The sequence below is a fragment of the Erinaceus europaeus genome, chromosome 5, assembly GCF_950295315.1.
Source record: "Erinaceus europaeus chromosome 5, mEriEur2.1, whole genome shotgun sequence".
Classification (NCBI taxonomy): Eukaryota; Metazoa; Chordata; class Mammalia; order Eulipotyphla; family Erinaceidae; genus Erinaceus; species Erinaceus europaeus.
This window is the reverse complement of record NC_080166.1, coordinates 64,446,876-64,470,196: the sequence shown is the minus strand read 5'-3', so window position 1 is coordinate 64,470,196 and position 23,321 is coordinate 64,446,876. Positions and strand designations below refer to the sequence as shown.

General features: G+C 42.3%; 1 protein-coding gene across 1 annotated transcript in view; it reads right to left on the bottom strand.

Annotated features, from left to right (window-relative positions):
* Positions 1-1,033: 1,033 nt before the first annotated feature.
* The window catches only part of KLHL1 (kelch like family member 1), a 200,390-nt gene continuing 178,102 nt past the window's right edge, over positions 1,034-23,321 (bottom strand). Inside the window, exons 8-9 of the mRNA XM_060191907.1 lie at positions 9,006-9,177; positions 1,034-2,380 (exon numbers count right to left, since the gene is read on the bottom strand). Of these exons, the coding sequence (XP_060047890.1) occupies positions 2,321-2,380; positions 9,006-9,177 (232 nt within the window). The 3' untranslated portion in view covers positions 1,034-2,320. The remainder of the gene's footprint in view (positions 2,381-9,005; positions 9,178-23,321) is intronic.

Sequence of the window (23,321 nt, the reverse complement as noted above, 5' to 3'; positions counted from 1 at the left end):
AATTTGGGGGGGGGGAGAATTGCCTCATGGGAAAAAAATGTTTATTTACAAAATTGTTGGTAAAATTACCAAGCTCAAATATGACCAATGCAAAACTGTGTTGGTTAAAAAATAGATATGTGCTACTTTATCTCCTCCTTTATCCTTAACATTTCTCTATTTTTATTTTTATTTATTTATTCCCATTTTTTGCCCTTGTTATTGTATTGTTGTAGTCATTATTGTTGTTACTGATTTCATAGTTGCTGAATAGGACAGAGAGAAATGGAGAGAGGAAGGGAAGACAGAAAGGGGAGAGAAAGACAGACACCTGCAGACCTGCTTCACTGCCTGTGAAGCGATTCCCCTGCAGGTGGGGAGCTGGGGGCTCGAACCGGGATTCTACCTCTGGTCCTTGTGCTTTGCGCCACCTGCACTTAACCTGCTGTGCTACCGTCGGGACTCCCTATCCTTAACATTTCTAAAAAATACTGTCTACTTTAGTTAGCTACTATAGTTTGTGTGTTCTATGGGAAGAAGTAAGTACATGGGCAGAAAATTTTGAATATATTTAACATTACAGAGTTGTGAATTCTTAGGAATTATTAGAATGGAAAATTTTGTTATGCATTCTTTATAGCTTTTAAATCACTGATACATGCTTACCATCTTGCAGCAACATAACCATTCTGAAATAAACATGTGCATGTTAGATATCCTAATAGTTGCTTCATAAATTTTGTCTGGATCTTTCTTGATTTTAGATTTGCAAAATCTAAAATTTTGCTACCCCACTTCACCCTCCATCCAAACCTTTAATGTGATGGTTCAGAGTGGTGGATTTTCGTCCCTCTTCTAGAAACTGCACAATTTGCAGTCCTCTATATAAGCACCTAATTCTGTTGCAAACGAATGAGTATAATAGAGAAATTAAAAGACTGTATAGTGTTGTCACAATCGTACTATTGGTTGGATAAATATTTATTTTTTAAGTATTTTATTTATTTATTTATTCATTTATGAGAAAGACAGGAGGAGAGAGAAAGAACCAGACATCACTCTGGCACATATACTGCTGGGGATTAAACTCACAACATCATGCTTGAGAGTCCAACGCTTTATCACTGCGCCACCTCCCGGACCACGGACAAATATTTCTTAATATTCTTAAAGAAAATTGGTTATTTCTGCAGGATCACTGTCAAGTTTAGATCTGAAAGTTCATTTAAGGAAGATACACTAGTAAAAGCAAAGTTTCTGTTATTTATTCCTTATATTTAAAATTTCCATGTTGTCTGTTAAGGACACTGTATAATTTTTCCACATTATATTTTAAATAATTACAAACATTTGGCATAAAATAATGTGCATATCAATGTAACAAGTTTGAAAGGTGATAAATGACAATCTGAAGCCTGCTTCTTCCCTCACAATGACAGTTCTTAATATTCTAAATGGATGAATTATATATTTCTCTCTCAAAATTCTGTCATTTTTAATGAATATAACTCTACATCAGCATGCAATGGATATATATATGCATATTATATATATATGTAACATTCAGGATAACTAGCATCCATGCTTACACTGAACTCAGTATAGGGCAAAAGCCCAAAAATGTACTGAGTCTTTAGCTCAGCAAAGCAATGAGGCAAGCCTAATGAAAACAATTCTTTGAGTTTGCCAACTTCAGACTGCTAATATGGTTGCAATAAAATTCAGCCATGGCTTCTGATGATAGATGCAGCTTTGATTAGGAGGACAATTTATTTTCTGAATTCAAGAGATATGAATCTCTTTCTGTAATTGCCTTCATAGCTTAGGAAATGAGGAAGAAGCATGTTTGTTTTAATAAAACATCACTGTGTCTCCTGATAGGATCACATCTGATTCGGAAAATAATAAACCTATCAGACACTGTCAGATGAAATAGCATGTCTTCTACTCTTGGCAACTTCTTAAATATCTCCACAAATTATAAAAACAATTGAGTGAGTTGTCATAAAAGTATTCATGTCACAAATACTGGTCTCTCGTTTTTAATTGCTCAAGAAAAACAAGCCTTTGGTAAATCTAGTTATTGTATGCTACAATACAAAACCAATTACCAACAACCACTTCTGAACTAGCTAATGCATGGCCAGATACTATTCCTGTAGCAGTCCGATGTTTTCTTCTTCCTATAATTCTGTTTACTCTTCCACCTCTTTTAATGTCAGCAGGTAAATCTGTAGAAATCTTTGTTCCCGAAGAGTTCTCATCTCAGGAAATTCCCATGCTTGCCCTCTCATAGAAAAATAACCATTCCAGCAAATGAAATATCCCAAATAAAGGTAAGTCAAGGTTGCTTGATGACTACCACACAGGCACCTGCCCTCCCAATATTCAAGGAAGCCATCTGTTGAGAAAGATGAGACACAACTTAAGACAAATTTTACTGTTGTAGCAAAATAATCCAATTGTAATATATTTTAACCACTTGTGCACTAAGTATATTATTGTGTCTATATTTCCCCCCATTATTCATATATAATAACCTAATGGAAACATTAAGAAGACTTTTTACATAAAACAATGATTTGCATATCAACTTTAAATCTTGCAGGCACTTAGAGAATTATTGATGAAAGTAGGAAAAGTTTGCAGCAAAGATAAACACTGTAGTTTGTGTATAATAAACTTCTGTGACATTTTATAGTGATAGCTTGAAGTATACTTTAGAGGAAACCTCAGGTAGACTTACTGAAGTAAGTTATTTTCCCAGATGGCATACTGAATCAAATGTGTTATTCATTTATTACAAATAAAGATGTACAATGATGTAACTTCAATATTTTGTCCTCAATATTCCATAATTACAATTCACTGGAACTTATTTAAAAACCTCCACCTCATGGCAGCCAGTGAAATGAGAAGTGTATTTAATAATCCTGAATAAGAAATTGGCTAGAAATATATTAAAACAATACCTTTTTATAGAGTTTATAATGAAAATTTATTCCATAGAGGGGAGCCAAGATTTTTAATAATTTGAGCTTTCTTATCTATGATTTTATTATAGTTTTCTAAGAATAAATTATGTACAAAATTATCAAGGTATATTAAAAATATAGATTATTATTTCAAATAGAAAATAAAATGAATCCAATATAAGAAAGAGCCCTAGATTATATATCATCTTATAGATTGAGAATGGACATGGTCTCACTCTCAAAATGTGAAAATCACCACTATTACCTATTAGTCCTTTTAAATGTATTACTGCTTGCCATATTTTTGCAGGTTTTTTTATTTAAAAAATCTTCCCCATTAGGATATATTTAAAACTAATTTTGTATAATCTGACTTGTCTGCATCAGAGATAAAGAACTCAAGCTCAACATAAGGATAAAAAGGTATGTGGATATGACAGTCCATAGTATGGTTAAGAATAATTTTTATAGATCACCATAGCCATTATCATAATCCCTCCATATATATTATCTTTGAGTATCAAGAGACAGTAGTTAAATTCCCATTACACACATATATGCAAATTGGAATATACCTGATTCCAAAATGTATATACTTTACAGTGCCACTCTTTCAGTTCCCAATAATTTTCTTTCTTTTTTTAATATTTATTTATTTATTCCCCTTTGTAGCCCTTGTTGTTTTATTGACGTCATCATTGTTGGATAGGACAGAGAGAAATGGAGAGAGGAGGGGGAGACAGAGAGGAGGAGAGAAAGATAGACACCTGCAGACCTGCTTCACCACCTGTGAAGCCACTCTTCTTCAGGTGGGGAGCCGGGGGCTCAAACTGGGATCCTTATGCTGGTCCTTGAGCTTTGTGCCACCTGAGCTTAACTCGCTGAGCTAGCGCCCAACTCCTGCCTAATAACTTTCAAACCTATTTTTTTACACATCATAATTATCTTTTATATAGTACAAGTGCTCAGTCCTCACCAATAAAATAAATCAGATGCACATTTGGTAAGATCTACTCATATAGATATATTAGGGGATTAAGAAGGTGAGTATGGCCATGTATAAAAATTATTAACAAACAATAGACTACCAAAATATTCATTTATCCCCTTTTTCTCCCATGCTGGACAATTATCTATGAAACAGACAATTGCTATTATACAAATACCCTGTGATTATTCTCAACTGGAAAATACTAACTGCAGTTTCTCGGTGAAGTGTAGAGTACATGCATGTCTCAATGTCCATTTATATAAATGAGTATAAAAAAGGATCTCTCCGTTTGTCCCCAAAAGGTGCCATTACTGTTTTCTCTGTTTATGAATCACACCATTCTCTACACAGTTTCTTGTGACAGAAACTCCGAGACTTACCTCAATCAAGGGTTGTATCTCAAAAATCAAAAAGAATCGTTCTTTATCCTACTGTCTTCAGCTTACTTCAGGATATAGTTTTACTTTGACTGGAATAGTTTCCTATTTACCCTCCAGATGAATTTCTACTTTTTAATATCCCGTTAAGTGCAATCAATCAAAAACATAATTCTGCATATTTACATAGAGTTAAGATGGTATATTTTTGTCCCTGATAATAAAGATCCTATCTTTCTCTCCAAACTCAGCCTCACCACTCTTATTTCCTGTTCAGTTTATCGTTCCATGTGTGTTTCATCCTCCTGTGCTTTATAAATTTGGTTCCTTATAGCAAACTACTATCCATGTTTTCTTTCCTTTTCTGAGGACTTATCATTGCTGAATCTTTATAGTTTCAGGGTGACTTGTTCTGAGAAAGAGGACTCCCACAGGTTTCCCCAAAGGGCTTCAACCTGGGCTGTGTACGCGGCAGAGCTCCTAGGTGAGCTATCTTGCTGGTTTGGATTCTGTCAATATAGTTCAATCATGGTTATTTATTTATTTTTTAAAATATTTATTTATTTATTCCCTTTTGTTGCCCTTGTTTTATTGTTGTAGTTACTATTGTTGTTGTTCTTGATGTCGTCATTGTTGGATAGGCCAGAGAGAAATGGGGAGAGAAGGGGAGACAGAGAGGGGGAGAGAAAGATAGACACCTGCAGACCTACTTCACTGCCTATGAAGCGACTCCCCTGCAGGTGGGGAGCCCAGGGCTCGAACCGGGATCCTTAGGCAGGTCCTTGCGCTCTGCACCATGTGTACTTAACCCGCTGCGCTACCTCCCGACTCCCTCATGGTTATTTTTGATGATTGCATTTAGTTCATTTGTTTGTTTTCTCTATACTACATGTGAGCAAAAGCATACCAAAGTTTAGGTTTCTCCTTTTGGCTTATTTCAGTTAGCATAATACCTTCTTTATTTATTTAATTTTATTTTATTTATTTATTCTCTTTTGTTGCCCTTGTTGTTTTATTGTTGTAGATGTTGTCATTGTAGGATAGGACAGAGAGAAATGGAGAGAGGAGAGGAAGACAGAGAGGGGAGAAAAAGATAGACACTTGCACACTTGCTTCACTACCTGTGAGGCGTCTCCCCTGCAGGTGGGGAGCCAGGCTCGAAACTGGGATCCTTATGCTGGTTCTTGTGCTTTGTGCCAAGTGTGCTTAACCCACTGTGCTACCGCCTGACTCCCCAACATAATACCTTCTTTTTTTTAAATATTTTATTTTATTTATTTATTCCCTTTTGTTGCCCTTGTTTTATTGTTGTAGTTATTATTGTCGTCGTTGTTGGATAGGACAGAGAGAAATGGAGAGAGGAGGGGAAGACAGAGAGGAGGAGAGAAAGATAGACACCTGCAGACCTGCTTCACCGCCTGTGAAGCGACTCCCCTGCAGGTGGGGAGCCGGGGTTCGAACTAGGAGCCTTATGCCGGTCCTTGTGCTTTGCGCCACCTGCGCTTAACCCGCTGCGCTACAGCCCGACTCCCTTTTTTTCTTTTCTTTTTTTTTTTAATATTTTATTTTAACATAATACCTTCTAAGTACATCCATGTTGTCACAAAAGGCAGGATTTTTTTTTTTTTTTTTTTGCTTTATATACATATTCTTTATATTAACTTATCCTCAGTTCTGATGGAAGCTTAAGGTGTTTCCAATTCTTGACTATTATAAATAATGGCTTTAGTAAATAAGGGAGTGCATATATCTCTTTTGAATTGAACTTTATTGAAACTTTTATTTATTTATTTATTTATTTATTTACTGTATTTTTCAGATACTCACAATTGGGATTGTTTATTCTGGGGGGAGTCAAAGTCACTTTTACTTAAAACACATAACAAGAAAGAGCTATGTAAGAGGGGGCCAGGTGGTTGCGTACCTGGTTGAGTGCACGTATTATAATGTGCATGGACCTGGGTTTGAGCCCCCAGTCCGCACCTGCAGGGGGAAAGCTTTGCGAGAGGTGAAGCAGGGCTGCAGGTGTCTCTCTCCTTCTCTATCACCCCCTTCCCTCTTGATTTCTGGTTGTCTCTATCCAATAAAGAAAGATTATTTTTTTAAATATTTACTTATCCCTTTTGTTGCCCTTGTGGTTTTATTGTTGTAGTTATTATTGTTATTGATGTCACCGTTGTTGGATAGGTCAGAGAGAAATGGTGAGAGGAGGGGAAGACAGAGAGGGAGAGAGAAAGACAGACACCTGCAGACCTGCTTCACCGCCTGTGAAGCTACTCCCCTGCAGGTGGGGATCTGGGGGCTCGAACCGGGATCCTTCTGCCCGTCCTTGTGCTTTGCGCCACTTGCGCTTAACCCACTTACAAAAATAAATAAAAGAAAAAAAAAAACCTTGTAAGAGAGTTAGTAGGCAGTTGATCTCTAACATATACCTACATTATATGTACATTAGAGATCGATTTCTTGACTACTCTTCTCACATAGTTTAACTATCCAAGAAGTATATTTAAAATTTGAGTTTTCCAAATATTCTTAGTAATTTAATGTGCCTTACTTATTCTGGAGTATAGCTTTTGGGGGTTCAAATATAAATGGGATACCCACTGATACACTTGCACAGTAAAGAGAGGGGAAATTATAGGAGATAGAGTTTTAGGGGTTTTGGGGTGTGTGTGTGTGGAATCTGAATGTTTTCACATGGATTTCAGTAAGGGACTGCTGATAGTCCCTGTAGAGTCTTAAATATAAATATATAAATAATGAAAAGATCTGGACATAAAAATTTTAAAGTAATTTTAATTTTTTTAATTAATGTTTATTACATTGAAATAATGTCATTATAAAGCATTTTCAGTAGCACTTTGCTGCCTGTAAGATGCTATATTATTCGAAAATGTGTAATAAAATACAGATGGGGGAAAATAGTGTTTAGGCCATTTGTACCCATTATTACAACATACATTATTTTGATTTCAATTTTAGATGAATGATAAGTATAACGACTCATTCTTATTAATATGTAATGAAGGTATTCATTATATAGCATCATTTATATACTCATAAACTTCCTTTATTTAATGTTCATTTGTGTAGGTGGCATGTTTAAAGTATATTCCACTGAACTGCTACATTTACTTAGCAATTTAACAAACATTAATCTCTGCAGTGTACCCTTTGGATACATTAGAGATACATTACAGACTCAGGAAAATAAAAAATGATATTCCCTAAACTTTCAGTGTAGCCATGTAAAACACAGTAATCAATAGCTTCTTTTACTTTTGTTCTGCATTTTGGATATGGAATGATTTTTCTCTTACAATTAAATATTGCAGAACTCATTTGTTCATATTTTTCATCCATTCCTTCCTGCTTACTAGTCAGCTTTACCTATCTCCATTCAAATTCATTTCCCTTAGTGGAAGAGTCTGACTCCTACAATAAGGAGACCTGGCTTTTGGCCTAGATATTTGGTTTCTTAGTTCAATGTCAACTTCTCTATGTGGTTACATATTATCAAAAGCAGTACAGTTATAAGTAGAATTGCCCAATCACTGAGCCTTTAAGAATAAGTAAACTTACTATTTTTCTTCAACTAAGTACAGCTTTTAGGATTTCACTGCACTCATCAATGGAATGTTTTATTTAATTATGTATGCATTATTTTTATTAAAAAAAAAAGAAGTAGGAAAAGGCCATTAGGGACAGTGGAGTCAGACAGATTCCAAGCCCTAGTGATAATACTGGCAGTGAAATAAGAAAATGAGCTATCTGAACTCAAGCCTGGAATACATGTGTCCTTTCCATTATAGACAAGACTACAGAGGCTATTCAGCACAAGGAATTTTTCATAATGAGTAGGTTGTTTTATTCTCATTTCCACCAACACACATCATCTAGCATGTCACCAGAAACAGAGATGCTAGTTCTCAATGTTATCCTCCCATTCTAATTTCAATGTGTATTGGAGGAAGACTATCTCACAGAAAAGTTCAGCTAACTGTCTTTATGCTATCTTCCTAGCCAAAATGAGTATCTAGGAGCAAGTGTTTTAGACAAGGCAGACCATTCAGAATGTTTGAACTGAACAAAGGACTCATCATTATCTGTTTATGGCTTAGTTACTGTTCAGAGCTCAAAGCAGTACTACGTTGTCAAAAATTCTGCATATAAAAATGAGTCTCTTAAAAGACAGTTAAGCAAGCAAAAATATGACTTCACTAGATTTCCATTGTATTCTAGCTCTCACTAATAATACATAATTCGAAACTAAAGCATAAAAAAGTACATCACACTAAAATCAGTTATTTATTTTTTATTTGTTATTTATTTTTTTTAATTTATTTATTTGTTATTAGATAGAGAGAGAAACTTGGGGGGGAGCTAGAAAAGGAGAGAGACAGAGACACCTGCAGCCCCGCTTCACCACTTGTGGAGCTTTCCCCGTGCAGTTGGTGACCAGGAGCTCAAACCTGGATCCTTGCACACTGAAATGTGTGCGCTTAACCAGGTGCGCCACCACCTGGCAAAATAAGTGTTATTTTAATGGAAGTCTTACCAAATGAACGTGAAAATGAAGTAAATGAATCACTTTTGGCTCAGGGTAATAAAAATAGGTAGATTGCTATGTGCATCCCTCTCCTCTAAAGAAAGTAGGTATAGTTACACTAGTGCTTTACTTACCTGTGTCCACTCATTAGTTTGTGGGTCATAAGATTCCATCGTGTTGAGATAGGTCTGTCCATCGTAGCCACCAACAGCATATAATCTGTCACCAAGAAGACAAACGCCAACTGCATCTCGGGGCATACTCAAAGGAGCAACCATGGTCCATGTGTCTGTTTTGGGATCATATCTAAATTGTAAAGATAACAGAAGATGAAAAATTCTAATCTCATTTTAGTTTTTACTCTGTAAAGGATAGTCCTTCAAAAGTTTGACATAGCTATTATGAATTGTGCTGCTATGAACATAGGAGTACACACCTCTTTTTGGTTGGGTGTTATGGAGTCCTTGGGGTATAACCCCAGGAGAGGAATTATTGGGTCATATGGAAGGTCCATGTCTAGCCTTCTGAGAGTTTTTCAGACTGCTCTCCACAGAGGCTGTACCAATTTACATTCCCACCAGCAATGTAAAAGGGTTCCTCTGTCCCCACATCCTCTCCAGCATTTGTTGCTGCTGTCCTTTTTGATGTATGCCATTCTTACAGGAGTGAGGTGGTATCTTAGTGTTGTCTTAATTTGCATTTCTCTGACAATCAGTGACCTAGAGCAGTTTTTCATATGTTTGTTAGCCTTTTGGATCTCCTCTGAGGTGAATGTTTTGTTCATATCCTCTGCCCATTTTTGGATGGGGTCATTTGCTTTTTTGGTGCTAAGTTTGCTGAGCTCTTTATATATTTTGGAGATTAGTTTCTTGTCTGATGTCTGGCATGTGAAGATCTTCTCCCTAAGACAGCAGGAACCTCACATCTCCACGATAGAGCCCCTACTTCCCCCAGTCCTGGAACCCTTGGATAGGGCCCACTTTCCCATATGCCTCTCCCAATCCAAACCAAATAATATTGCATCCACCGATCACAACCTAATCAACGCAATGATTGCTACCTCAACATGCTTCACCTCAGACTGTGTCCAGAAACTTTACGTGTGGAATGACAACCCTTCAGCTTCATTACTCGGGTGAGACCTTTCCTTTTATAGTACACTCTAATTTCATCTCAGGTAGTTAGTTCACTTTCTAACAAAGTCCCATAACCTAGATATACACCAGTTTCTGTGAGAGAGAGAGAGCTTATGTTCACACGTATCTATAAACTACTGCAAAATATATACCTGAAAGCAGAAGTTCACTAGAGTTTGCAGTGAGTACCTCCCTAACACTTCCTCTCCACTATTCCAAGCTTTGGGTCCATGATTGCTCAACAATTTGTTTGGCTTCATATGTTAACTCTCTTTTCAATCACCAGGTTCCAGATGTCACCAGGATGCTGGCCAGGCTTCCCTGGATTGAAGACCCCACCAATGTGTCCTGGAGCTCAGCTTCCCCAGAGACACACCCTACTAGGGAAAGAGAGAGGCAGACTGGGAGTATGGACTGACCAGTCAACACCCATGTTCAGCGGGGAAGCAATTACGGAAGCCAGACCTTCTGCCTTCTGCAACCCTCAATGACCCTGGGCCCATGCTCCCAGAGGGTTAGAGAATGGGAAAGCTATCATGGGAGGGGGTGGGTTATGGAGACTGGGTGGTGGGAATTGTGTGGAGTTGTACCCCTCCTACCTTATGTTTTTGTTCATTAATCCTTTCTTAAATAAAAAATTTAAAACAAAATAAAAACAAAAGTTTGACATAAAAATGAAAAGTCAGTTCACAAGTGGTGAAGCAGATCTGCAGGTATCTATCTTTCTACCACCCTTTCTGTATCCCCCTCCCCTCTCAATTTCTATCCTGTCAAATAAAATAGAAAGAAAAAAAAAGTGGTCTGTAAAAAAAAAAAACAAAAACATGTGATATACTGGGGTCTCAAACCTAGATCTCAATCAGCCTCCCCTAGACCCTGAAAGTAGGATGTTTTACAAGATAATGGATTGCTTCATGACAAAAGCAAAACGCAAAACAGGTTATAAACAGTCAATGAATTGGAAGACCTAATATACTAAATTCAGTATAACTTTTTTTTAAAAAAATGAAGTGATAACTTACTTGTGTCCCATTGAAATTTTAATAGCCAAGACACTAAATTTTAATTTAAAACATTTTGGATTGTATAATTACTTAATTATACAATCCAAATATTGTAATTGTATAGTCTTATGATGGATAAAGTAATCACAATGCTATTGTCATGTTTCTGGGATTAATTCACAAACATCTTGAGTTAAATGAGTTCGTTAAGATAGTTCATGAAAAATATTAGTAAAAGGGAATGCATGAAAATATTTCTTTAGTAGATCAGGAGCTGGCATGTGGATACAAAGCACTGGATTCTTAAACAGAAGGTCTCGAGTTCAATCTGTGTACCAGTTTCTCTCCTCCCTTCCTATCTCTCTTATTAATGAATAAATAATATTTTTTTAAAAGGGGGGGCAGATTTAAAAAATATTTTAAAATACTAAACATTCTTTACATTTTATTTTGTATGGGCTTTTAAAATTATCACTTTGTAGACATTAGAACTGAGAAAACAGCTATACTAGTGCACTGAGCAATAATAAATAAATTTCTGGGGGCTTTGAAACTCAAGTATCAAAAAAAACCTTCAAAAGCTTAGTGTAGGGGAAAATAAAAACAGTTTGTCTTTTTATACATTGAGAATTATCAATAATAGTCCTCATTTTTAGCAAGATCTTTGTTTCATAGCTCACAAAATTACTTAACAGAATCTTAAAAATTCAGTGTATTCTTCTCAAAAAGTATAAATATTTTAACTAGATGTGACTATCTTCAATGCGTGTAACAATAGTCATTTACTGCATATCTAGCAATTATATTTAAACTTAAATCGAGCCAGAACCAAACTCCAACACACTACCCTAGATAATTAGGAAGCAATCACAAATTCATAATTCCTCAGAATCATTGTTCTTATTTTCTCAGTAATGACTTTATTTTATATAGATTCTGTATTCAGGAACTCTATGGGTTCAATTTCTCCACCTGAGTATAACAAAGTGTTATCTCAAAATGAAATTCTAATATGTTCTTTAAATTTCCTATTGGGAGGTTAATGGTTTACAGTATAGTTGTTGGCACATGGATACAGTTTCTATCTCACTAAGGTAGGTGTATGCAAAATACTTCCATCCCCTAAATTAGGTCCATCATCATGGACGAAGACCTGATAATTTTTTTTTTAACTTCACTAAGTATTCACATACTAGAAACACTCCCCAAATAATTACAGATAGTAAGCTCTGTCATTGTCAGGTCACATTTTGACAGATTTTGTTCTAAGCCTTTTATTGTGCCTCTGGTTGCCTGTTTATAAAAAGGAGACACAGTAATGAGATGTGGGGGGTGGGGGTGTTGGAGGGGGGCAGCTGTCAGCTCTTCCTATAGTTACCTTGGCCTTCTTGGTCAGAGTAAGATTGGTATCAGAGACTCTATTAAAGTTTGTTGCCCTCAGGCAAAAGAAGCGCCCCTCAAATAGGAGCTATAATTGGCTATAAAATGAAAACTTTCTGAAGGTATTTGTCACAAAACAAAAGTTAGTTTCTCATGGAAAATGTCCACAGAATATTTTGAGGAGTCAATATTTTCCAAGCATAACTGCCACTTTCATAATTTAACAATAGAAATTGATACTAAAATAATATAAATTAAAAAATGAAAAGAATGAAGTAGTGGCACACCTGGTTGAGCACACATATTACAAAGCACAAGGGCTCAGGTTCAAGTCCCTGGTCCCCACTTGTAGGGGAAAAGCTTCAGAAGTGGTGAAGCAGTGCTGCAAGTGGCTCTTTCTCCCTATCTCTCATTACTCTCAATTTCTCTCTGTCTCTAACTAATAAGTCAATAAAATATTTATAAAAAGACGAAAAGCACTGCATTTGTAACAAACAGTAACGAAATACCTCTATTTAAAAATCTGTACAAAAGCATTCACCAAAATCTAAACAGTATAGAAGTGATCTATAATCATTTCTATAAAAACAATTAGTTATTTATATTTTCTCTACTTAATTTGATTTCAATAACTTATTTGTGTATTAAAAAGCACTTAGGAGGACAAGTAGGATAGAAAAGCGGCTATGCAAAAAAATTGTATGAATGAGGCTCCAAGGCATCAGATGTGAGCAGACCTCTTTTTTTATTTTTATTTTTTGTATTATCTTTATTTATTGCATAGAGACAGCCAAAAATCGAGAGGGAAGGAAGACGAGATAGAGAGGAAGACAGAGAGAAACCTGCAACACTGCTTCAAACACCAGTTTCAAAGCTATCCCCCTGCAGGTGGGGTTCAGAGGCTCGAACCTGGGTCATGTGCACTGAACCAGGTGCACCACCATCTGGCCCCAGCAGAGCTCTTTTAAGAGTGATAATAATGATGGACAAAGGGAGTCAGGAGGTAGCACAGTGGGTTCAGCACATGTGGCACAAAGCGCAAGGACAGGTGTAAGGATCCCAGGATCCCGGTTCGAGCCCCTAGAAGGGGAGTCACTTCACTGGCAGTGAAGGAAGTCTGCAGGTGTCTATCTTTCTCTCCCCCTCTCTGTCTTCTACTCCTCTCTCCATTTCTCTTTCTCCTATCCTACAAGGTCAACAACAACAATAAAAAACAACAAGGTCAACAAAAGGGAAAATAAATAAATATAAAAAAACAACTAAAAATAAAACAGCAACAACAAAATAATGATGGACAAGAATAAAAACACTCATTTTTCATGTAGATAAAAAGAACATATTATAAGATCCTCTGAGATTAGTAAAAGATATATACTTACTTTGCTTTTGAAAAGACTTCTGTTAAGACTATACAGAATTCTACAATAAAATAGCAAATTAACTGTAATAACATTCCTATTAATATGCTGTTCCGATGTTTTCATTTCTACAGGTTATTTAAAGTTAGAGGAATACCTTGTATTACAAAGAGGCAGTGCCACTTTACACTACCATCCTTTAAGTAATGAAAATATCAAGTGAGAGGGCTAGGCGACGGCGCACCTGGTGAAGCACACAGCTACCTATGTACAAGAACTTGGATTCAAGACACTGCACCCCACCAACAGTGGGGAAGCTTATGAGTGGTAAAGCAAGTATTGCAAGTATCTCCCCAAACTCCTCCCATATCAATTTCTCTCTGTCCTATCAAATAAAAAGAGGGAAGAAAAAAAGACCACCAGTAGCAGTAGATTAGTTATGCAGGAACCAAGCCCCAGTGATAATGCTGGTGATATTTAAAAAAAAAAAAAAAAAAGAGTCGAGTGGTAGCACAGCAGGTTAAAGCGTACGTGGTGCGAAGCGCAAGGACCAGCATGAGGATCCTGGTTCAAGTCCCCAGCTCCCCACCTGCAAAGGGAGTCACTTCACAGGCAGGTGTCTATCTTTCTCTCTCCCTCTCTGTCTTCCCCTCCTCTCTCCATTTCTCTCTGTCCTATCCAACAACAACGACATCAATAACAACAATGACTACAACAATAAAACAACAAGGGCAAAAAAGGGAATAAATAAAGAAAAGAAAAAGAAAAAAAAAAGGTGGAGGGTAGTTAGCATAATGGTTATACAAATAGACTCTCATGCCTGAGGCTCCAAGGTTCCAGGTTCAATCCCCTGTACCACCATAAGCCATAAGCAGCTGAGCACTGCTCTGGTAAAAAAAAAAAAAAATCAAAATCAGTTGAACTGAAATTTCTACAGCTTATGATATGAACCACTTCATTTCATACTTTGAATTTCTTCTAATAAGGTGAAGCTGTGACACTGCGATTTTAATCTGCAGTTCCCATTTTGTAAACTTGTACACCAACTTTTCATGGCTTCTTGTACATACAATTGAAAATACTGTAGAGTGCAAATCACTTTTATACTGAAATAAAGTCCCTAATCTATGCAATGAGTCATTCCTCTCTATTTTTATCAAGATTAATTTTAACAGCTGGTTTTACTTATCTCATTTTAGATTTCCTTTACTGTTCTGACAGTCCTCATTCTCCTCTCTAATTTTTGGACTTCCAGGAGGAAAACGAACCAGGGTAAGTCCAAATTCAGTTTTCTGAATAAAACTGAAAATTTACATATAATTGTATGCAGTGTATGAACACTTATTAGTAAGAACACAGTGGGGGCTATTAGCCTCTACAAGGAGAAGCTAGAGACAGAGCTCGCACTATTAACGAAAAACCTCAGGTTCAGAAAAGACCTACAAGGAACCCGTACATGGCCCAGACAAAGGAGAAGCTAGAGCACTGGAGAAGCAACGGGTTATGGCATCTGCCCACCATTCCCACTAGGACAGGAGGTCACCAACCCTCTGGTGCCAGCATCCCGGGCCCAAAGCTTGAACTACTTGAGTAAAAAACTCCAACAGAGAAAAGACCTCAGGAGGATCCAATCTGCAGTCCCCACACTCAGGTGACAAGAGAGCGACTTCTGCAATGATGGGCCCACCAAACCCTTCACAACAGGCACTGAGGCCCTAAAGCCTGTTGTGACTGCAACCTGGGCACATGGTCTCATCTACTTAAGGAAAAACCTGGGTCAGAGAAAAGCACTGCCGGAAACCAATCCATGGTCCTGCCACTCAGGAGGCAAGAGTGCTGTCTCTGGGCTATTGAACCCAACACAGCATCCCCACAGGGCACAGAGGCCCTCTAAGAAAGTCAGTGAAAAAAAATGCAGGGAGAAAAGTCCTTGACAGGAACTGATCCAAGGTCCTGGATCCAAGGGCCACCTAGCACGGTGGCCCTCTAAGCTGCTCAATGAAAAATCATGCAGGGAGCAGAGGCCTTGCCAGGAACTGAGCACCGGTCCTGGCAATCTGGAGGCGAGAGTGCTGCCACTTGGCTGTTGTGCCCAGCACACACGTCCCACCGGCACAGAGGCCCTCAAAGCCACTCCGGGGACAAGAGCATTGCCACTGGGCTGTTTCACCCACCACAGCCTACCACTGAAACGGAGGCCCTCTAAGCTGCTAAATGAAACAAAAATGCAGGGAGAAAAGGCCCTGCTGGGAACTGATCCGAAGTCCTGACACTCTGGAGGCGAGAGTGCTGCCTCTGGGCTGTTGTGACACCTAGCACGGAGGCCCTCTAAGCTACTCAATGAAAAAAAAAAAAAAAAAAAAAAACATGCAGGGAGCAAAGGCATTGCCAGGAACCAAACACTGGTCCTGGCACTCCGGAGGTGAGAGCACTGCTGCTGGGCTGTTGCACCCACCCGCCACCCCTGCCAGGCACAGAGGCCCTCTAAAGTGCTCAATGGGAAAAAAACCGCAGGGAGAAAAGGCCTTAAGGGGAACAGATCCCTGGTCCTGGCACTCAGGAGGTGAGAGTGCTGCCTCAGGGCTGTTGTGCTCACCACACCCTCCCCACTAGGCAAGGAGGCCCTCTAAGCTACTCAATGGGGGGGAAAATGCAGGGAGAAAGGCCTTTCTGGGAACTGATCCCTGGTCCAGGCACTCAGGAGGCAAAATCGCTACTGCCTGCTGGGCTGTTTCGCCCACCACACCCTCCCCACCCAGGCACAGAGGCCCTCAAAGCCACTTAATGAAATAAAACTACATGGAGCAAAGGCCTTGCTGGGAACCAAACACCGATCCGGCACTCGGGAGGCTAGAGCACTGCCACTGGGCTGTTGTGCCAACCGAAGTCTCCCACCTGGCACAGAGGCCCTCTAATCTGCTCAATTAAAAAAAAAAAAAAAAAAAACATGCAGGGATCCAAGGCCTTGCCGGGAACCGAACACTGGTCCAGAGGCGAGAGCACTGCTGCTGGGCTGTTGTACCCACCCAGCCTCTTGCCAAGCACTGTAGGCCCTCAAAGCCCCTCAATGAAATGAAACTGCAGGTAGCAAAGGCCTTGCCGGGAACCAAACACCGGTCCAGGCACTCTGAGGCAAGAGTGCTGCCTCTGGGCTGTTGTGCCACCTAGCACGGTGGCCCTCTAAGCTGCTCAATGAAAAATCATGCAGGGAGCAGAGGCCTTGCCAGGAACTGAGCACCGGTCCTGGCAATCTGGAGGCGAGAGTGCTGCCACTTGGCTGTTGTGCCCAGCACACACGTCCCACCGGCACAGAGGCCCTCAAAGCCACTCAGTGGAATAAAACTGCATGGAGCAAAGGCCTTGCCGGGAACCGAACTGGGTAACAGCAATCTGGAGGCAACAGCTCTGCCACAGGGCTGCTGTGCCTACCAGACCCTCCCCGCCTGGCACAGAGGCCCTCTAAGCTGCTCAATGAAAAAACATGCAGGGAACAAAGGCATTGCCAGGAACCAAACACCGGTCCAGGCACTCCAGAGGCGAGAGCACTGCTGCTGGGCTGTTGCACCCACCCTCCACCCCTGCCAAGCACGGATGCCCTCTAAGCTGCTCAATGGGGAAAAAAACTGCAGGGAGAAAAGGCTTTGCGGGGAACCGAACCCAGGTCCAGGCACTCAGGAGGCTACAGCGCTGCTGCCAGGCTATTTTGTCTACCACACCCTCCCCGCCCAACATAGAGGCCCTCAAAGCCCCTCAATGAAATAAAACTGCAGGGAGGAAAGGCCTTGCCGGGAACCCAACAGCGTAACAGCAATAGGGAGGCAAGAGCGCTGCCTTTCGGCTGTTGTGCCCACCACAGCACCCTCCCCACCGGGCACGGAGGCCCTTTAAGCTGCTTAATGGGGAAAAAATATGCAGGGAGCAAAGGACTTGCCAGAGTTGAACCTGGTGCAGGCAATAGGGAGGCAAGAGCGCTGCCGCTGGGCTGTTGTGCCCACACCCTCCCCACCAGGCACAGAGGCCCTCTAAGCAGCTCAATGAAAAAAAATGCAGGGAACAAAGGCCTTGCTGGGAACCGAACACTGGTCCAGGCACTCAGGAGGCAAGTGCGCTGCCTTTGGGCTGTTGTGCCCACCAGAACCTCTCCACTGGGCACAGAGGCCCTTTAAGCTGCTCAGTGAAAAAACATGCAGGGAGCAAAGGCCTTGCTGGGAAGCAAACACCGGTCCTGGCACTCTGGAAACAAGAGCACTGCTGCTGGCCTGTTGCACCCTTGCTGGACACAGAGGCCCTCAAAGCCACTCAATGAAATAAAACTGCAGGGAGCAAAGGCCTTGCGGGTGACGAAACCCAGTGTAGGTAATTGGGAGGCAAGAGTGCTGCCACTGGGCTGTTGCACCCACCACACCCTCTCCACCAGGCATGGAGGCCCTCTAAGCTGCTCAATGGGAAAAAAAAATATGTAGGGAGCAAAGGCCTTGCTGGGAGCCAATCCTGGGTACCGGCACTCGGGAGGCGAGAGCACTGCCTCTGGGTTGCTGTGCCCACCACATCCTCCCCACTGGGCATGGAGGACCTCCAAGCTGCTCAATGAAATAAAACTGCAGGGAGCAAAGGCCTTGCTGGGAACCAAACATCAGTCCAGGTACTCCAGAGGCAAGAGAGAGCACTGCTGCTGGGCTGTTGCACCCACCCTCCACCCCTGCTAGGCACAGAGGCCCTCAAAACCACTCATTGAAATGAAACTGCAAGGAGCAAAGGCCTTTCTGGGAACAGAACAGCGGTCCAGGCACTCTGGAGGCGAGAGCGTTGCCGCCCAGCTGTTGTGTCCACCACACCCTCCTGCCTGGCATGGAGACCCTGTAAGCTGCTCTATGGGAAAAAATGCAGGGAGAAAGGCCTTTCTGGGAACTAATCCCTGGTCCAGGCGCTAGGGAGGTGAGAGTGCTGCTGCCCAGCTGTTGCGCCCAGCACACCCACCCAAGATGGTACGGAGGTCCTCTAAGCTGCTCAGTGAAAAACCATGCAGGAGCAAAAGCCTTGCCAGGAACCAAACTGGGTCCCGGCACTTGGGAGGCAAGAGCGCTGCCTCTGGGCTATTGTGCCCACCACACCCCCCAGCTGGGCACAAAGGCTGTCTAAGCCTCTTGTGATTGTGGCCTGGGTTTGAGGCTGCATTTGCTTGAGGAAAAACCTTGGACAGAGAAAAGCACTGCTGGCAACTGGTATGCAGTCCTGAAACTCATGAGGTAAGAGCTCTGTAGCCGGGCTCTTGCATCCTCCCCACCCACCCTGCCAGGCACAGATGCTCTTGAAGCTGCTCACGGGGTGCGGGAATGGGGGGACCACCAGAGAGAAATGCCCTGACAGGCTGAGGCACTTAGGAGACAGGCAAAAGCACTGGGCCCTTGCACTCACCACATCCTCCCCACCAGTTTCCAAACCCCCAAAGCCTGTCGCGAATGCGGCCTGGGCATGCGGTTGCATGTGCTTGAAGAAAAACCTGAGTCAGTGGAAAGCAAAGCCGGGAACTGATCCAGGGTCCTGGCATTCCGGAGGCAAAAGCGCTGCCACTGGCCTGTTGCACCCACCACACCCTCTCCTCTGGGCACTGAGGCCCTCTAACTTGCTCAATTAAAAAAAAAAAATGTAAGGAGTGAAGGCCTTGCCAGGAATCGAACCCGGTCCAGGCATTCGGGAGGTGAGAGCACTGGCTCTGGGCTGTTTCATCCACAATACTCTGCCCACCTGACACAGAGGCCCTCTAAGCTGGTCAATGAAAAAAAAAAAAATGCAGGGAGCAAAGGCCTTGCTGGGAACTGATTCCAGGTGCTGGGACTGGAGAGTGGAGAGAGCTGCCTCAGGCTGTTGAGCCAACCACACCCTCCCTGCTGGGCTGGGAGGGCCTCTAAACTGGTCAATGAAAAAAAAAAATGCAGGGAGAAAATGACCTGTCGGGAACCAGTCCAGAGTCCTGGCACTGGGCAGGTGAGAGAGCTCGCGGTTCAGGGAGTGGGGGATTGCCAGAGAGAAACACACTGCTAGGAACTGATGCTGGTTGAGGCACTCAGGAGATCTAGAGCACTGTCTCTTCCTCTTACACCCATCACATCCTCCCCACCGGTCCCGGCACCCCCAAAGCCTCTTTTGACTGGACTGTGATCTGGGAAGGAGGTTGCATGTGCTTGAAGAAAAACGTGGGTCAGAGAACAGCACTACTGGAACTGATCCGGGGTCCCAGCACTAGGGAGTTGAGAGAACTGCCTCTGGTCTGTTGCGCCCACCACACCCTCACCAGGGACATAGAGGTGCTCTAAGCTGCTCAATGAAAAAAAAAAAATGTAGGGAGAAAAGGCCCTTCCGGGAACCTTTCTCGTTCTTGGCACTGGAAGGTCAGAGAGCTGCTTCTGGGCTGTTGCGCCTACCACACTCTCCCCTCCTGGGCAAGGAGGCCCTCTAAGACACTCAATGGAAAAAAAAAAAAAAAAAAAAAAAAACACTGTAGGGAGTAAAGGCCCTTCCTGGAATGGATCCTGGTCCTGGCACTCAGGAGTTGAGATAGGTGCCTCTGGGTTCTTTGCGCCCACCACACTCTCCTTGCTGGGCATCAAGGCCCTCTAAGCCTTTTGCAACTGCCGCCTGGGTATGAGGCTGCATTTGCTTGAGGATAAACCTTGGGCAGAGAAAAACACTGCTGAGAACCGATATGCTGTCCCATAACTCATGAGGTAAAAGCTATGCTGCGGGTCTATTGCTTCTCCCACACCCACCCTGCTGGGCATAGATGCCCTCTAAAGCCATTCGCAGGAGAAAAAAAACCGCCAGAGAGAAACACCCTGCCGGGAACCGATCCCTGTCCTGGCTCTCTGGAAGTGCGAGTGCTGTCTCTGGGCTGTTGCGCCCACCACATCCTTTCCATCGGGCATAGAGGCCTTCTAAGCCACTCAATGAAAAAAAAAAATATATATATATATATATATATATATATATATATATATATATATATATAGGGAGAATAGGCCCTGCCTACAACCTAACCCAGGTCCCGGTCCTGGCACTCGGGGGGCAAGAGTGTTATAGCTGGGCTTTGTGCTCATCACACCATCCCTTCGGGGCATGGAGTCCCTCTAAGCCTTTGTGACTGTGGCCTGGGAACTAGGCTCTATGTGCTTGAGGAAAAAACTCGCAGAGAAAAGCCTTGCCAGGTACCAATTCGGGGTTCCTAAACTTGGGAGGTGAAAGCGCTGTTGCTGGTCTGTTGTACCCAGCACACTCTCTCCGCCTGGCTCAGAGATACTCTAATCCTCTTGCAACTATGGCCTGGGCCTGATCAGGCTCCATCTGTTTGAGGAAAAAAAACTCTGGCAGAGAAATGCCCTGCCAGGAATCTATCCTAGGTCCCAAAACTGAGGAGGACCTATCCTAGGTCCTGAAACTCAGGAGGACCTATCCTAGGTTCTGAAACCCAGGAGGACCTATCCTAGGTTCTGAAACTCAGGAGGAGAGAGTGCTGTTGCTACTGCCACATCCTCCCTGCAGGGCATGGAGGCCCTCCAAGCCTTCGGATTGTGGCCTGGGCTTGTGGATTCATCTGCTTGAGGAAAAAAATCTCCCGGCAAGGAAAAGCCCTGCCTGGAACCGATCCACGATCTCAGCACTCAAGAGACCAGAGTGCTGACAAAGGGCTGTCATGCCCACTATACCCTCCCTGCCTAGCACAGACACCCTCTATGCTGCTCGAGGAAAAAAAAACCCGCTGGCAGAGAAACACCCTCTTGGGAACCAATCCAAGGTCTCTATGGAAGTGAGAGTGCTGCCACGGGTCTATTGCATCCAACCACTTGCCCTGCATACTCAGAGGCCCTCCAAGCATCTGCAGCTGGCATCTGGGGCCTGAGGCTTTGACTATTTGAGTAAATATCTGTGGTGTCCCTAGTCAGGGAGTCCTGAGATTCCCAAAGAGACATGATGGGCCTCTACCTCAAATAGATCCCTCTCTCCATTGTTACTGGTCCTCCCTATCATGAACAACACAATAGATGCCTTTGTGGGCCCCCATAGGACCTTGCCCCCAACATGGATCAATAATGGTAGAGAATGTTCCATCTTCCTAAGGGAGTCTGGGCAACATACTGTATGTTCCATGTGAGGAAGATGGGTCTTGAATTGGGGCAGGTTGAAATGTTCCTACTCATGACTACAGAATTTTATCTCAGATCTATAGGGATGCAGAGGTCACATAGGCTCCTAAGCTGAATATGGCCCCAGAGCAGATCAAATCGATGGGTTTACAGTCAACAATATCTATACACCTTTCCTATCGTTGGGAGCTACTCTCTTCCCTGATCCAGCTTTCTGGTTCTTTTTCTGGCCATGATATCATCTCCCCAGACAATAACTTGGATCCACCTGCATATCAGATGTCAGGATCAGAAAAAAAAAAGAAAAAGAAAAAGGCTAGTATAGTCATGGGCTCTTTGGAATATAACTAAAATAGGACTACTAACTATCTACAAAACGGAGACCCTCCCCAACTCTTAGTCTGAACTATTCTAGTTTTTAGGTTCATGATTAGTCAACAATTTGTTTGGCTCTATATGTTAACTTTTTTCAGCCACAAGGTTCCAGATGCTACCATGATGCCAAGCAGACAGACAATCCCACCAATGTGTCCTGGAGCCCCAATTCCCCAGAGCCCCACCCCACTAGAAAAAGAGAGAGACAGGCTGGGAGTATGTATCGTATCCATGCCCATGTTCATTGGGGAAGCAGTTAAAGAAGCCAGACCTTCCACCTTCTGCACTCCATAATGATCCTGGGTCCATAATCCCTGAGGGATAAAGAATAGGAAAGCTATCGGGAGGGGATGGGATATGGAGTTCTGGTGGTGGGAATTGTGTGGAGTTGTACTCCTCTTATCCTATGGTATTTGTCAGCATTTCATTTTTTAAAAATATTTATTTATTGATTCCCACGTGTTGCCCTTGTTTTATTGTTGTAGTTATTATTGTTGTTATTGATGCCGTTGTTGTTGGATAGGACAGAGAGAGAAATGGAGAGAGGAGGGGAAGACAGAGAGGGGGGAGAGAAAGACACCTGCAGACCTGCTTCACCACCTGTGAAGTGACTCCCCTGCAGCTGGGGAGCCCGGGGCTCGAACTGGGATCCTTACGCGGGTCCTTGTGCTTTGCGCCAAGTGCGTTGAACCCACTGCGCTACTGCCAGACTCCCTGCATTTCATTTTTTATAAATAAAAATTAAAGAAAAAAATCTGCAGATAAAAGACCTCTCGGGCCATGGATCCTTGCTCCTGGCACTAAGGAGGGAAGAGTGCTGCCACAGGGCTGTTACTCTCCCCCTCCCTTCCCTCCATGCTTGGAGGCCCTGTAAGCCTTTCACGGAAAATTAATGCAGGCTGAGAAAAGACCTCCTAGAGAAGTTATGCGCGGTCCTGGCACAAGGGAGGTGAGAGTGCAGCCACCGGGCTCTTCCATCCGCCCACCTTCCCTGCCCTCTGGCGCTGGCAACCGGGCCCAAGGCTTCGACTATTCATAGAAAAACCTCTGGCAGAGAAA